The sequence below is a fragment of the Lolium perenne genome, chromosome 2 (assembly GCF_019359855.2).
Source record: "Lolium perenne isolate Kyuss_39 chromosome 2, Kyuss_2.0, whole genome shotgun sequence".
NCBI lineage: Eukaryota > Viridiplantae > Streptophyta > Magnoliopsida > Poales > Poaceae > Lolium > Lolium perenne.
In genome coordinates, this window is record NC_067245.2 from 15,916,041 (window position 1) to 15,932,371 (window position 16,331).

The following is a 16,331-nucleotide window of genomic DNA, read 5'->3' on the forward strand; positions in this document are numbered from 1 at the left end:
TATAAGCCTTCAATTTTGGGATGGAAGTAGTATTTGGTATGTAGGGATAACTAACTTAGAAGCACTCATTGTACTACACATAGCGGGTACAAAGACAAAAGTCATGGAGATTCAAATTGTTTTTTAAAATACATAAAAAAACTTTACTGTATTCATACATTAAGGATTATAGTGTTTTCCAATTAATTAGCGAAAACCAGTCAAAATAGACACGAACTTTTGGCTTTCAGGTGTGCAAGAACTCATTTTGAACAATAAAAGTCGAAAAAAAAATACTAAAACTAGAACATCAGGAGTCGCGCATGGAGGTAAGAGCATGTCTAACAGGCCCCGTATTCCTATGCCCCGTATAACGCTCGCACGTATCGAAAAATTGCTAACGAAAGAGCCATTCCGTCTAGCAGACCCCGTATTTCGTCCCGTATTTTCAAAAATTAAAACCCCAGGAAGTTCATCTTCATTGATCATACTACGGATCATACATACATTGCGATCATACCTACATCTATCCTACATCTATTCGTCAAGGATGACGAATGGGATGAACGCGATGGAGGCCGCCTTCTCCTGCGCCTCCCGCGCCTCGAACTCTCGGACGGCGGCGATGGCCACCGCCTCCTCCTCTGCCTCCGGCCGAGCCTTCTCGGCGGCATCCTTCTCGGATGCGGCCACCGCCTGCAGGAAGGCCGCCTCCTCCTCTGCCGCCTCCGCTTCCTCCTCGCCGGCTCGCGGATCTCCTCCGCTTCCTCCGCCGCTGGTGCTGCCGATGCTTGCCGCCCATGCCGCCTTCGACGCGCGGTCACACTCGCAGTCGGCGCGCCACTTCTCGAAGGCGACGCCGCTCATCGGCTTGAGCGGCGGGTCTTGTCGGTACCACCGCCCACCCGCGGCGAACTCCCGGAGCGAATCCGGCACGTAAAGCGCGCTGGCGTACCGGCACGCCGCACGGCGACTCCCCTAGGCGGAGCGCTTGCACTGGCGCCGCCACGCCTCCTCAACGGTGTCCGGCGAGCGGGATCGCTTCGATCCGCTCGCAGGCGAGCCGGTACTGCGGCCGCGAGCGTACATGCCGGAGATGGGGTGGAATGCGGCGCGGGGGAGTGAGGAATTTCTCGCCGGAGCAGGATGGAGGAGGCGGCGGCGCACGACGGAGCTAGGGTTGCGAGTGAGGGGTTAACCCCTCACTCGCACCTGCGCCCAGTATAAGTAGGGGGCGGCGGGGCCGATTTCCTAGGCCCCGTATTCCGCCGAAACGGGCCGGCCCGAATACGGGGCCTGCTAGACGGTCCAAATCGCTCCTGCCCCGTATCCCGCCGGAATTTTACGGGGTGGGCGGGTTATAAGGGGCCTGTTAGACATGCTCTAACCTCGTTGATTGCCTCAGTTTGGTGTTTGATTGCCGCATGAACAGCAATCCAGATGGAAATAAAACAGAGTATTTTACCTCAAAACAAAGCATTTGGCAAGAATTCAGTTCATTGATTTGAATTAACAAAATGCCATTCTTGTAGTAGTAGGATTCGCTGACCAGCTTCTGATTTCATTCGCCAACTCGTCCAGCGCGGAGTTTCTTCCGTTGGCGAAGACGACACGTAGCGACTGGAGCACCAGGGCGCCGCGGAGCAAGGACTTGAGCAGCATCCTCTGCACGTTGGCCCCCTCGTACTGCTCCACGCTCACCTCCTTGACCCGCTCCCGCAGGCACTGCGCCGCCTGCACATCCGGCACGTCCACGGCGAAGCTCCATTGGTACAGATGATCGCCGGTGCCCCACTCAGGTGAGCCACTGCTGCCGTGCTTGCCGATCTGGAGCGACAGAACAGTGAGGTTCGGCGTCTGCCGCAGGATCCCTGTCACCGCTGCTACGACCCGCGGATCCATCAGACGGCTCCCGAGCTCGAGCCTCGTGAGGTTGTTGAACAGGGGGAATTCGGCAAAGAAATCGTCGCCGCCGGCGAGGGCGTCGGATCGGTCGACCCAGCCGAGGTGGAGGTGCGCGGCGCTCACGAACGGGAGCAGGAGCTCCTCTTTGAGCCTCCCGAAGTCGATCTTCCCGTTGGGCCAGATGCCGGTGCTGCAGACGTTGATCTTTGCCGAAGCGATGGCTGTTAGCGCACCGCCGCCCACGAACGTGAAACACGGCTCGACGGGGACCTCGCCTCTGTAGTCGAAATAAAGACCGTAGTGTCTCGGATGCGTCGATGGTGGCGCTGCGAACATCGTGGCAGCAACGCATGGCGAATGTCCTGAGGCACCTGGCTTCTGGCGCCACCGTGATGTCGGTGATCTCGCAGTCCTCGAGCGCCAGGCAGCCAAGGCGCGGGCAGCTGGAGACGAGCCGCTGGATGTCTTCCCCGCTGGAAGATAAGGGCGAGATATCGATCAGCGCCAGCGTCTCCAGGGACGGGAGATCGATGGTGGACGGCAGCCCGCGCAGGGAGCAGGAGACGAGGTGAAGCGCTCGCAGGGTAGCGCAGGAAAAGAGCTTCTTTGCCGGAAGGTCGATTGGATCGTCGTCTTCCCAATCCTGATCGAATGATTCGCTGTACTTGTCAGCTTCTGCAGAGTAGACGTAGCCGCCATGAGCGAAGCCGAGCTTGATGTCGTCGACCCGACGGCAACCGGTTACGCAGCAGGAGATGTCGTAGGAACCCTGCCTGCGTGTTACGAGGTGGAGCTCCTGGACGCCATAGTCGAGGGCGTAGGAGAGCCAGTGGTGGAGAGTAGAAGAGTCCGACGACATGTACGGGCCCAAGGCCACGCGGAGGCAGCGCAGCCGCGTCTCCCCGCCGCTACAGCGTCTCCGGGCCAGGAGCGCAGCGGTGACCCTGTCGATATGTCCCTCTTGGAAAGATATGGTGTGGACGTCGGCGATGACACGGCGCCATCGGCGGGACAGGACGGCGGCGCGGCCGGCCTCTTCGGTTGGGAGGAAAGAGAGGACGTGGCCGAGCAGGTCGTCCTGGAGGTTGCTGAGGCGGTCGCGTCGGGGCCGCCTCTTGGCGGACAACGAATCCATGGCGGTGTACTGACCAGATGGTTGGTATAATTTGTTTTCTTTAACTGATGCTTGATATGAATTTAGGGCTAAAACTGATTGGATGTCTCAACGAAAAAGAATCCGGCAAAATAGGTTCGATCAGATTAATTGAATTCCTCAATAAAAGAGATTAATCGAATTCCTATACCTTTTGGAAAGCATGATGGGCCCACGGATTAGAAAGAGTTTCAGGAAGCTACTTCTCCTGCTCCGGATCATGGAAGTTGGAACCAGCCAATTTTAGGGAAACGCTATCGTTTGCGTCCTCCTCGATGCATCGTCGCGTGGGAGAAAAGAAAGTAGTGATGTCTCGCGGCGAATTTGTAAGGGTGACCGGATCAGCCCATATTTTTTGTTTCTCTTATCTATAGAAGGTTTACAGGAAGGTCTCCATGAGCTACAAGATGGATGGATTTGAGAGAGAAGGAAAAACCTCCGAAAACGTTTTGCTCGCCCCCCGCGTCGCTCCGCTTTAGGGCGATAAGGGCGGCGACGGAAACCCTAACTAGCCATCCCTCCCCAGTTGTCCCTTTCTCCCTCGTCGCCGCTGAGAGAAGCCTGCCGGCAAAGCCCGCGCGCGGCAGCGACCTCACTCCTCCCGCTCATCGGGTTGAGCTCTCGCAATGGAGGCGACGGGTGGTGAGGGCGGCACCGCCAGTGATTTGGGCCGCCCCCTCCGCCGCGTGGGTGGCATGGGGGCGGAGGCAGCTGGTCGTGTTGTAGAGGTACCTCTACCTCAGGTCTAAATATGGTGGTTCCTCTCTGTGGTGTTCATGCCTCGATGTTGCTCGATCCCGGTGGGATCGCCGGCGTTTGAGTCATGGTGGTGGCGGGTTGGCTCTGACCGGGGAAAACACTTGACTGGCAGTGGTGGTCACGACGTCAATGACGCGGTGCACCATTCCCCTTCTTGGAAGCAACGTTGAGGTATATGTTCCTCTCCTCCCACTCCCTCCCTCACGGGTGAAAACCCAAACCCCTTGGATTGGGGTGATGTGCTGCCGTCGTTTTTCCCTCCTTGAGGTGTCGCCTTGGGACGGGGTGATGGTGGAGCAGTGCGGCGGTCAATAACGGTATGTGGTCTCGCTTGGTGGGGTCACGCGGGAGAAAGCTTTTTGCCGTTAGACATGCATGTCTTCGTTAAGGATGGCAGGGTAGATCAATACAGCGGGTACAAACTTCTAGCATACCCGTACCCACGGATATAAAACTTCACCCATACCCATACCCGTAATTGCTAGTTAACTGCCGGATTAATTAGGTTCAGTTGTCATATTTATCAATTACCAGGTTAAATAGTGGTACTAATCTCCCGATTAATTAGCACTAATTATGAGATTGATTACTGGTAATTTCCTGATTAATTATCTATAGTTGCCATATTACCATTTGACAGATTAATTAGGTCCTAGTTTCCTTATTAATCAGGCGCAGCTGCCAAGTTTTAAAGAGCCTAATATAGTGCATATTTTTCCTTATTTTGCCAAGTTCATAATTGCCAGTTTAAATGGTGTACTTTTTGCCTGCCTAATTGCCAAATTGGTTGATCCAGGTGCCGTGAATGTATTTTGTTTTGGGAACTGCTGGGCGTCTCCCGGGGATCTGATTTCCCAGCCCCCAGGTCGCCAGCCGTCGGATCGGCTATATTGGACGATCAGATCTGCTTCTACTGAATGTAGCGAAAAAATACCTTCCGGCAGCAAAAACATAGCCCGTTTTTGCTACATTGTAGCAAAAAACGGTTCAGTTACGAAATCAAATAAAAAGGCTGAGCTCGCCGGAGACCTCGCCGGAGATCTCGCCGGAGAGCTCGTAGCAAATTTTTTAAATTAAAGTAGCAAAACAATAAAACAATTATATCAAAAAAAATAGCATCACATCGTGATAATATGTTTGCTACGTTGTCTTCGGCGATGTCTCTGACGATTTTCATCTTTGCTATATTATCACATTTTTTTGCTACGTGGTCTCTGGGGAGGTCTCCAGCGAGTCTAGCCTTTTTATTTTTATTTTTCTGAACGAACCGTTTTTTGCTTCAGTCATTTGCTGCCGGAGGTGATTTTTTGCTGCCGAAGGTGTTTTTTTGCTATATGCAAATCTAACCATCAAAATGGTTGATCCGGCGGCTGGGGACCCGGGGGCTGGGAGAGCCTTATCCCCCGGGGGTAACGAATCATTTTCCTTTTGTTTTAGAAATCAAATGAGATGCCACGTGTGGCTGCATGCATATTTTTCGAGTTGTTTATGTCATACTTAAAACAGTGGGCCGCATGGCTAATCCGTTGAACCAGGGAAGTAGCTTTTTGCTGCGATTTTCTTATGTGGTGGGGTTGGGAAATCCGTCGCACGGATGTGATCTTGTGCGGCGCCGCCGTCTAGTCCTGTCCAATAATGTATTGCCTATTTTAGGAAAATATAAGCAAGCTGTAGTTACAAGAAAATCCAAGCAAGCTCTATACAACGCATTCTGCACTTTATGAATGTGCTAGGCTGTGTCTTTGCTGACTCGTGATCTCCGCTGCCACTACGGTCGGGTCTTTGCTGCCACTGCCAGGTCATCAGGTTGTGATGTTACGATGCTGCTCTACACGATCGTTGTGTCCTTCAAGTGTGTCCAGTCGCCGTCGTGCTGCCGCTAGCTAGACGCCCTTTCCCATTTGGTTAGTTCCTGGCTGGCCATTTCATGATTTAGGAAATCGTTTGTATGTCCATTACTTGGCTCTATCGCTAGCACCTTTTGATTTGTTGGTCTTATTTTAGGTTAGCGCTGCAGTGCATAATACTACCACTATTCATTTAAATTGATTTAGTCCAAGGTCAAGTGGTGGGATTCCATTCATGCAACAACTACCATAACCTATCAGGTTATATATAACTTATACATCGGTATCAGTTTGAGTTATTTGTATTTGTTTTTGTTCTAGTGCTTCTTGTTTACCTTATTGTACTCTCCCATATTTACAGGCTGCAACTGGAGAAGTTTACCCCTATGGGATGTCATGAGGTTACACCTCTGATGAAAGGTATCATGTTAATTAGGTGCACACTTGGATAAAGTTCAGCTCTGATGAGTCTCCTCTATTATTTGTTGGTTGGCTGCTTTTTTGCTTTCTTCACTGGTTGCACTTCATTTACCATTTGTTTTCTAAATACTTACTATTTCTTCCCTTGGTTGTGCTCATGAAATATTTATTATTGGAAAATATGGAGTCGGAACAATATGTGTATTGCCTTCTGATAGACACATGTTTGTTCTTAATTTGCCTATTTGTTCTTTCACCTTTTTTGAAGCTAACTACTGCGGGAGAGACTATCTTTGTGTACATGTCCTTGAACAATATATTAAAGTGTCATTATCTTAAATGTCTTTCCTTTTACAACACTGCTATTATTTTGAATAAATCAGCACTGTACTCAATATCTTTTTCAACTGGATGTCGAACCCAGAGGTAATTGCACTTCGTTATATTTGACATGTGGGTGGCATGGAAGAATTTGTAGATAAGAAAGGAATTACATTTAGAAGTCAATTATGTATTTGCACCAAAAAAGGGAGAATCCTAATGCATATTTAGCAACCATTTAAATCAGCTTGCTTTAAGATTCAGAGTTAGTTAATGAAGAACCAAAATGTAAAACATGTAAGAAAAAAAATCAGAACTTGGAGTGGAAAAGTTCCAAATTATCATGGTTTACAAGCAACACTGAAAAAATGCTATTGGATGAACCGTTTATTTCTGAAAAACTCCATATAGATAGATACATCATTTTATCTTGCTTAGGCTTGAAGCATTTATTTGTGCAATCTTTTATTTTTTTTAGTCCAGAAAAAATGATTAATTTACTTGATTTCTTTCCCCATTTATCCTTGCATAAAAGAAGAACATTTTATCAGCTCTAAAAGCTCTTCGACTGCACCATACATGTTCAATTAGATTGTATACCTCACCTCGGAAAATTTGCCACCTTGCTCGGTTCCACTTTGTTATCTAGACCAGTTAATCCACCTTCCGAATCCCATGAACTCCCTTATCGTTGAATCAGATGCCCTGATTTCGTAAAAATGAGCTTTTGTTAATCATTCAATGGACTTTTTGGCATATCTCATTTGTTTGCATATAATATTTCATAACCTCCTAATTATTTTGATAGATACATAGATACGGAAACAAGGATACAATTTCATTTTTTTCAACTCGAGTTTCAGGTTGTATCTGCAGCCGGTGTCACTAACTGAGGTTTGTCTGATCATAGCATCAATCTTCTTCTATACATGTCCTTCTGATTGCCGAACAAGCCCACGTAATTAAGGTTATTAACTATCTATATGTTTCGGACATAATTAGTCCTGTACAACTAAGTTTTTGCGCCACTACTTTAGAAGAACTAGGACTACAAGAAATAGTACTATAAAATAAGTATGATAGACGTCATGTAAATTTTAACCAGAGTATCAGAGGGTGTTGCCTGTTTTATCTGAGACACGAAGCAGTTGAATAATTGCAGGTTGACTTTTGGGTCTTCATTTCCTTGACTGAACTTCTATGTTTCTGGTTAACTGAAACAGATAACTGTTTATGCTTGGCATTATGATTGCTGGCTCTGGATATCATTAAGCAGTATTCAGCCAGTTCTCTTTAAAGAAAATTTGCCTCGGATGCGATTGCCTATCTTAGGCCCCCACGTGATGTTAATTTTTAATAAATATATTTCACTTGTGAATAGAAAGAGAATACATTGATTTATTTTCTTCTCAAAGTCTAGCATTTCTTTGTGTTCCTTTTTTCTAACTCAAGAGTATGCTTTTATGTTTTCCTTCTGATTTTGGTATTTAGCTCTGTATATGTTAATATATTTCGCCTCTAAATGAAGGAAATACACTTCATTTAATCCAGGACTGGAGTGACGCCGATGTCACACTGATGGTCACACTACTGCATCTTGAGGTCGTACTGTACCTGACAGCTGGTTTGACTATGTCTTCCTAATGGTATATATGTATGCTATTTTGTATTTACCGTGCCATAGTGCATATGCACTGTACTTACATGCTTAGAGCTATAGGCTTTGTGATAGTTTGTGCATGTCGTAGTGGAGGATAAACATGTATGTAAATCCTATGTCTAAATGAGTGACATGCGTTCAAGTTTTTTTAAAAATCTGTGCAAAGAAGATTCCTCAAACAGTTGTTCCATTTCTCTTATTAATGTTTTCTTGGTGAACTTTATAATTGGTGGTAGTTTGCACTGAACTTTTCTACTGCAACCACATAGGTAAATGCACAAATGATGCAATGCTAGGTATACCGGATTCTCCCCTCTCTGTTTCTCTAAAAATCCAACTAACTTCATCTTGGTTTGGCTTTATTCGGTGTCCATGGTCGTATGTTACCGCTCTTCTAATATTTTAGGCACATTAACAGAATTCCAGTTTTACAGACATCACATTGTGGCAGTAGGTATATATTGTCATGTTCATGTGAGAATTTAAGGAGATGAATAAAGTGTGGTTGGTGTATCTGAGCAATGACACAATTTAGATCATGAATAATACTGTATAGGCCCAGATTTTGATCGCCCAGCTAGGAAAAAAGGGAATTGTTGTATATTTGTCGGCGAAGATGTATCAGTGATATGTGCTAGGTAAACAAGCTTATACATGCAATAAATTCCGTTATGCATGTGAAAATCCATCTAGTGTACAGTTTGTGTTTTGAGTACATGTAGAACAGATATACCACTTTATATTCAAAGGTGAGATTATTGACTGGCATTAGAAAGAGAGATGATCCTGTTCTGTTAAGTTGTGCATTCTATTTTGATGAAATAATTACGAGGAGCTTATTCCTAAAATAACTAAATTATATTATTATGGATGTTGAGGGTTATTTCCCTCGCAGAAAAAATTCAGTTCCTTTATTCGATGAAATGCGACCAAGGCTAGAGGGACAAGTTCAATGCCCACTGGCTATTTGATAAAACACATGTACTGGATGTTCTCTTTTCTCTCTATTTATCCATATATTTCTGATGTTTTCCCTTGATGTATTCACAGTTCATTGATTGCTTACTAGGAAAAGTATTGTCGTAGGTGCATGTATTAACCAAGGACATAATATTTAAGCTTGGCACCTCTGAAAGTTTGAATTCAGACCTACTACCAAGACGATTTTATTTTATTTGCTGCATTTTTTCTAGCACAAATGATCCTCCACCACTTACAGATGCTTCACTCTTTTGTCATAATCTGCATGATTTCCCCATTCCTGAGCAGCAGATTGCATCTCTTGTTTTCCTATACCTGAGATTTTGTTATTGTGAATTTTATATTGATAGACAAATTATTATTAGTTCTTAAAATTGCTAGCATAGGTTGAATTAAAATATATTAAGTTAGCAGTACAAGTCGATATATGTGTTGCTTCCTTTTCTCCTTTTTATGTGCCGTTGGTAATATATTAAGTTAGCAGTACAACTGTGAACCTTTTCTCTGCTTGGAGAGATTCTCCATGCATTTTTTTTTATGTTTAAATTCTTGATGAAAAGATGGTTCAATCTGGCCAACATCCTTTAGTTCTCGGGACCTAACCAAAATTCAACTGCATGGACATTTAAAGTATTGTAGCATGGACAATTAAATTGTTTTACATGTATGGGAGTCTCTTACATTTTAGGCAGCTGTATTCATTTCTCTCTTTATAATACAATTTTTTTTCTGTAGATGTACATTGGTATTTTGAAAGACTTGAGTTGTTGAATGATTTTTCTATTTCATTCCACGTATATTTGCAGGTTACAATAAGTTTGAACCAATTAGCGAGCTTTGTCTATCACTGACGGATGCCGCGTTTTATACCATGTCCTTGGCTTAAACACCTTATGTAGATGTGTTGCCATAATATGTTTTCCTATTTCTCTAATTGTATATAAGCGTTTGCCACTCTGTTCATGGTTTTGTGTATTCTATCTAATATCGCACTATTGATTTTGTTATTTAAACTCTAAGAAATAAATTATCATTTCTCACCTTATTTTTTTATTGTTGCTATACAAAATGTAAATCGCCGTAAAGTTCACGGGATCGTGCGCCAAGGCGCACATCTAAATCTAGTATAATACTATATATGCATGTTGTTACATGGTTCCCAGTGAGATCCCCCTGAAAGGTAGTGCTATTAGGTCTTATAAATGGCCCATACGATACACAGGAAACCCTAATGGTATGCTGGGAAAGCCTTTGTATGGCTCTTCCGCACCTTCCCGAGACGTTGTCGGGCCTGCCAACCACCCTGTCTTGTCTCCTAGTCATCACTGACAGGGACAGAGCTTTGAGGGCTACATGGCATAGAGCCACCGTGCCCTCGTAGGCATGCGTCGCCTCCACCGTCTGAGCCATCATCATGTATGGGGCGGCATGCGCCATGATCATGCACAGTGCCCCATGACAGACAAGATGTGACGCGCGCATGGACTTCTATACTCGGACGATACCGAGGGATGGTAGTTTTGATATTTTAAGCTTGCCACGTGGGAAATTCCCACGGGTCGTTCCCTACATTTCCACGGGTTTATTGGTGCCCATTTTTTTTTCGTGAATCCAACTCTAGTTAGATTTTTTTTTTGTTTCAAAATGGTGGTATAGCAGTCTTGATTTTGTTGCAAGCTTTCTACACTACTTAAAAAGAAGGAAGATGTTCCCAATCCGCAATACGTCGAATCTTTTCGTCGTCGTAGTCCCGTTCCGCACGCGCCTACCTGGGACGGTCGCTAGCGCCCAAATGGGCCAAGCCCAACAAATCCACCCAAGTCCTCCCCAACCTTCGCCTCCTCTACCCTGCCGCCGCCGTCGCCCCGGAGCAAATCCCGTGGGTTGGGAGCATGGCGGACGCCATGGACATGTCGCTGGACGATCTCATCACCAAAGAACAAGCCCTCGCACAGCCGCGGCCGCGGACGCCGCAACCCAGCCTCCGCCGCGGGAGGACCCGCGCCCGCGCGCCGCCGCTTCCACAGCCGCGCCGCCAACCGCTCAGCCGCGGCACCCTACCACCAGCTCAACTTCCAGCCGCAGCAGGTCTCATTCTCATCCTCCTGCTCTTGATTGATTAAGTAAATCCCGCGGCAGCACAGCACAGTACCCTGCCAGTCTCGAGCTCACTCCAATCTTGCTCTTTTTTTTCTCGCTCAGGTGCCCCCGGCTTTCGGGTACGTTGCCCAGCCGACGGCCATGGTCACGGCGCCGTCCACTGGCTTGGACATCACGCCCACCAAGCTCTACATCTCCAACCTCGACTACAACGTCTCCAACGAGGACATCAAGGTCGCTAGCGCATTTTCCTTGTTACCCCCTCCTTAACAAACTCGCGATGATTGTATATTAAGATATTTCTGTAATTCATCATCTGCCGCTTCTTCCTAATCAACTAAAGTGCTCACTTTTATATGTCTTGCATTCATCACCCATACAATCATGGATTGGTTATTGCCCATGGAAAGGAATTTTACTTTCTTCATCTTGCTTTACTTAGCTGTTATTTCCAGGTTTAAGCAACCCCTCCTTACTTATCTATGTTCATCGTCTCCTGGTCCTAAAGTTACCCTAAATACTTTGCTCAGGATCTATATTCCGAGATGGGCGAGATTAAGCGTTACTCCATTAATTACGACAAAAGTGGAAGATCAAAGGTTTGCGCTCCCCCCACACTTTCTTTTTCGGTTTCAATCCCTGCCTTTCACAGACCTTCCATTTTGTTTGAATGTTCATAGTTCAACTCATTACCGGGACTCCATTTTGGCAGGGAAGGCTGTCTTTTCGACAAAAGCAGAAGCTTTAGCTGCTCTTAAGAAGTACAACAACGTGCAACTTGATGGCAAACCTATGAAAATTGAGGTCATTGGGATAAACATTGAGGCACCATCATCTGCTATTTTCTCTTTTGCTTGACCTCCGCTACCTGGAAACTTCAGTTTTCCTCCCAGATGGTCAGATGGTTAGTTGCATCTACCAGAGGCACTATTTATGAACTATATATTTATAGGATCATAGCACGGCAAAAAGAAAGAAAGCAAAGCACAGGAGATCTAAGTTAGCTCCCCTGTGACGCAATCATGCTTGGCAAATGTGAGGGGAAATGAAATCAAAGCTGTTATCGTTTTACTGAAACTGCATTGTCTTGTAAATTAACAATTTCAAATGTGTATTACTCTGAATATTATGAGCAAGTGACAAATCCAGTACTTAATATTTTGCAGTGGACCTGGGAGGGGTGCTGGCGGCCGAGGATGGTCTCGGGGCGGAGCTGGGTTCAGTGGTCGTGGCCGAGGGCGTGATGGTGGCCGAGGGCGTGGTGCTAGCCGTGGGCGAGGGAGGGGAGGGCATGGCAATGTGGAGGTTTCTGCTGCAAACCTCGACGCTGACTTGGACATGTACCACTCGGCTGCGATGCAAACCAGGTAGATCGCTCTTGCACTGCCTTTCATGTATTGTTCTTTTGGTAGTGACAGATGCAAACCTCTCTCGCGAACCAGCATCGCCGTTTCCTAGGGTTTGGCTCGGCCGCCGCTTCCTTCAACAATGCCTCCTTATTGTACGCCGCTCGCTTATCGCTGCCGATTCCACCTACGATGGGTTCGTCCTCCATCTCGCACGACCGGCGCCTCTACATCGACCCACGGCGACACACACATCCTCTAGATCGATGTGCGGCGAAGCGAACCTCCGGAGGAGCTCTGACAGCGACGAGCACTTGCGGCCGGAACCCCTGCTCTCCTGTCTCTGCAACTCCATCCAGAGGGATTCATCCTCTCCAGATAAGGCAAAATTCTCCATTGTTTCTCTATTATTTAATTCTTTTTATTGCAATAGTAGGATCGGTAGGATTCTATTGGCTTTCAAAGTTGTGCGAACGGACTTTGATTCTGAAACTGTGAATCGCGGGGTATGGAACTATGGATGATCTAGGACGAATGAAGTAGTAAACGGATGGATGTAATTTGTATCTTACACACTCTTTGATTCAAAAGCTCTGAATGCTGGGTATATATATTAAAAAATGTATTTTTTTGGTGCCTATTAGGCTACTGGGATTACCCCCTTAACCAGTGACAGTGATGAGATTGTAAAAGGAATTCACTTGTTTGGTGAAAGGTCTTTGTAAAAGGTAGACTTTGAGTATAGAGTGCCTAGAAGCCCTCCATCTTCCTGTAGGTGAAACCTCTTTGTAAAAGGTTAATGGTGTGTTGATTACAAAAATGAAAACTTCGGATCTTGATAGGATTATGTGAATGCGATTATCTGTGAACTCAAAAGTGATCTTGTTTATGTACCAACATTTGTGGTATCCATTATTTTCTTCTTAGTAGAAAGCATAGTATCTAATTTCATCAAAATTTAGTAAAACTGTAAATACATGAAATGTGCAAGGATTTTGGTACTCATAAGAGCCTCTAGAATAACAGCTTGATAAGAGGAATTAGAAATACCTAATTTCTCATCTATAATAATCAAATCAGTTGAATAACTTATTTTGTTTCCCACAATGTTTGCAACTTTATTCTTCGGAGGAGCTCACCTTCCTGGTCTAGAAACTGTTCTTGTGCAGTTCGCGATGGTGCTCTGTCCGGTTTGAGGTGAGACTCACGGGCTGGAGTGTTGACGGAAATTAAATATGACCTAAAATTAAATATTAGTGTTTGTGGGCCCCAGCTTGAGCATAAAAGGTTTTAAATGTTAATGAAATGCTAGGAGTTTTACAGCTCAAAGTTGTTGGTTTCCACAATTCCACTTATGTACTTATCAGATGAAGTCTGTCGAGTTTTTGCAGGTTTAGATAAATGGTTTCCCTCCTCATGTTCTAATTGTTCAGTTTGTAGAGAAGTGCATCTACTGGCTACTTCTTGGATGTTGTGGGTAAAATGAAGTATTGCAGCTTAGTTTTCAGTTATCTCTGGACATGTTGCCATTTTGTTGACATACTTCCATAATTTAGACTAATTATATTATCTTTTCACCAGAAGACAATTGGTTATTAGGTGAGCACGATGTACCTCAACACCTCCAAACCAACGAGCAAACCAGAAGCGTTGCCAGCTCCTACACGAGGACCATGAAGTCTGCAAGCCCATCCCAGGTATATTATTTCATTTGGTTCAGTGTTCATTGTAGTCCGACAGATAAATTAAATTGACTTGGGTATGGTCAGTTACAAAAGGTGAACAGATTAGCATGCCACTTGCAGGTGTGTACAGATTCTTTATTGTAGATGCCAAAGTAATTTGGCATGAATAATTCAATGATGTTTCAAAGTAATTTGATGTTCATCGAGTAGACATAATTGGTTAGCATGGTTTCTTTATTTTTGATAGTTTCAGATTAGGAGTAAATTAGTTCAAATACAACTCAGGTTCTCCAATCCTCTACAAATAGTTTAGCACCAACAAAATCGGAAAAGCCCACCCTTCAAACTAGCTACAGATTCCAATTAAGTTCTAACCACCCAAGTACTTGTGTAATTTGTATCATGATCACAAACAAAGCGTCATTGACATGGGACCTTCCCTTTATTGTCAGGCTATAGCTTGAATGTTATTAGAAGCTTTGGTGTATTGCATCATTTCAATATAGTTCAATATGACCTGACACTAGCATATCCTTATGAAGAGCTACAACATATGTGTAATCAAGGTTTTCGATATTAAAAGCAGTTGCTTCTTAACAGACAACATAAGCCAGAGATCATTTTGGAACATCGCGCGCGATTTGACCAATCTGAACCATACCCCTGATCAGGTGGAACCACCGGCATCGCCGAAATCGTCTGCGCCCGGGAGGAGTGAAGAGGCTTGGTGGAGGACGCCTTGACGCTGGCAAATAATGGTGCGGCATTCGTCTCCTTTGGGATCCTAGAGTTATATATAAAAATGAACCTGGGATCGAGTTCTTTGATTTGTTGGTGCAGATCAAGGAGTGCATAAGCTGGCTAGCTACGCTGCAGCAGTAAGGAGACGTCGTAGCAACAACACACAGTAGTGCTCACAAGTGAGGGGATTCCCATTGGTTTGCATGTTGCAGCATTTTTGAGATTTATTTAGGGCAAATTTCCGTTGTATTGTGGCCTGTTTGAGAGTTTATATTGCTACTTTGTCATGTAGACCCTTTTATTCACGATCTGAATCGACAGGAATAGTATAATTGAAGGTTTGTGACGATGTCTAACCTGATATCCCACATGATTTCTTTGCACCATATGCATTTTCCAAGAGGTGCTGATCAATAAGAATTATCTACGGATCAACGTGCATAGTAGTAACTCATACACGCAATTCCTATGGATTACAATGGAGTCAAAAGATGCATGCAAGAGCACTATATCTGCCCCATTATATTAGAGGATAAAGAATACACTACAAGAATATAAAACCTAATCATTGCTACAGTTTTCCTTCTGTTTGTTTCAAATAATATTTCTTTTCTTGGGTGCACACACTGCTCATTATATTAAAAAAATATGTTCGTTTGCAAAAAGAATCCTAGAACCCATCAAGAGTCTGTGAGTAATATTTATTGTACTTCTGCAGAATACTTCTATTTGAGGTTTGATGCCCTCATGGTGCTATGACTATAAGATATTTGAACAAAAAGAGGTGAAGTTTGAGTTTTTACCATGCAAGTTAATTACAGGTTTTTGTTAGCCTTATCAGTGCTCTTCTTGGGGCCTATTGCATTATGGATTATGAGTTCTCTTGACTGAGTAGGTACCATTGCATCAATGCTGATAAACGGTGGATGATCCAATCTATTCTTTTTCTCTTCTGTATTTGCTTAAATTATATTTCCTGTTTTATGTGTCCTCACATGAATACTATGCACCAATTATAAACTAGCCCCCCTTGTGGAATTACAGGAAGGGGAGGGAGGTGCCGGCGAGCAAGAAAAGCGGTCGACCCTATGCGATGGAGGAAGGTAGAGGGCGAAGAAGCGTCAATGTGGGTGGAAGGGTGGTGCACTGCAGAAGTTCTCTCAGGGGATAGCCTGGGAGGTCTGTTGTTGTTGCCTAATCGACGGTACCTCGGAGGAGGGATCCTCACGAGGGGGAGAAGAAGTAGGGGCCATAGGGCGGAGTGCTCTCGGGACGGTGGTACGCGATTTACCCAGCTTCGGAACACCTGCACGATGACAGGGCCTACTGCTGCTTGTCTGGAATTATCTGGGCGCTTTCGCGTTGTTACAATGAGTTGTGGTTGTGCCTCTAGGGCTCCCGGGATCCGGCTTATATAGGCGCACGGATCTAGGG

The 16,331-nt window shown here is 45.1% G+C and overlaps 1 protein-coding gene, 1 long non-coding RNA gene and 1 pseudogene across 5 annotated transcripts; 2 read left to right on the plus strand and 1 right to left on the minus strand.

Annotated features, from left to right (window-relative positions):
* Window positions 1-1,488: 1,488 nt before the first annotated feature.
* Window positions 1,489-3,019, minus strand: LOC127328239 (F-box/LRR-repeat protein At4g14103-like). The gene is made up of 2 exons (XM_051354854.1): window positions 2,256-3,019; window positions 1,489-2,161 (listed from the first exon to the last, which is right to left on the minus strand). Exons 1-2 carry the CDS (start codon window positions 3,017-3,019, stop codon window positions 1,489-1,491), a joined length of 1,437 nt encoding a protein of 478 aa, XP_051210814.1.
* Window positions 3,020-10,827: 7,808 nt separating this feature from the next.
* LOC127328240 (THO complex subunit 4A-like) lies at window positions 10,828-11,795 on the plus strand (annotated as a pseudogene).
* A 51-nt stretch (window positions 11,796-11,846) lies between these two features.
* LOC127331293 (uncharacterized) lies at window positions 11,847-15,949 on the plus strand. Of its 4 annotated transcripts, none has more exons than XR_011751397.1 (4): window positions 11,847-12,029; window positions 12,292-13,948; window positions 14,053-15,076; window positions 15,616-15,949. It is a non-coding gene; the product is annotated as an uncharacterized lncRNA (long non-coding RNA). The 4 variants fall into 4 exon arrangements; XR_011751396.1 differs by lacking the exon at window positions 15,616-15,949 and having other exon boundaries at window positions 14,053-14,914; window positions 14,997-15,243; XR_011751398.1 differs by lacking the exon at window positions 15,616-15,949 and having other exon boundaries at window positions 14,053-14,276; window positions 14,757-15,243.
* Window positions 15,950-16,331: the final 382 nt, after the last annotated feature.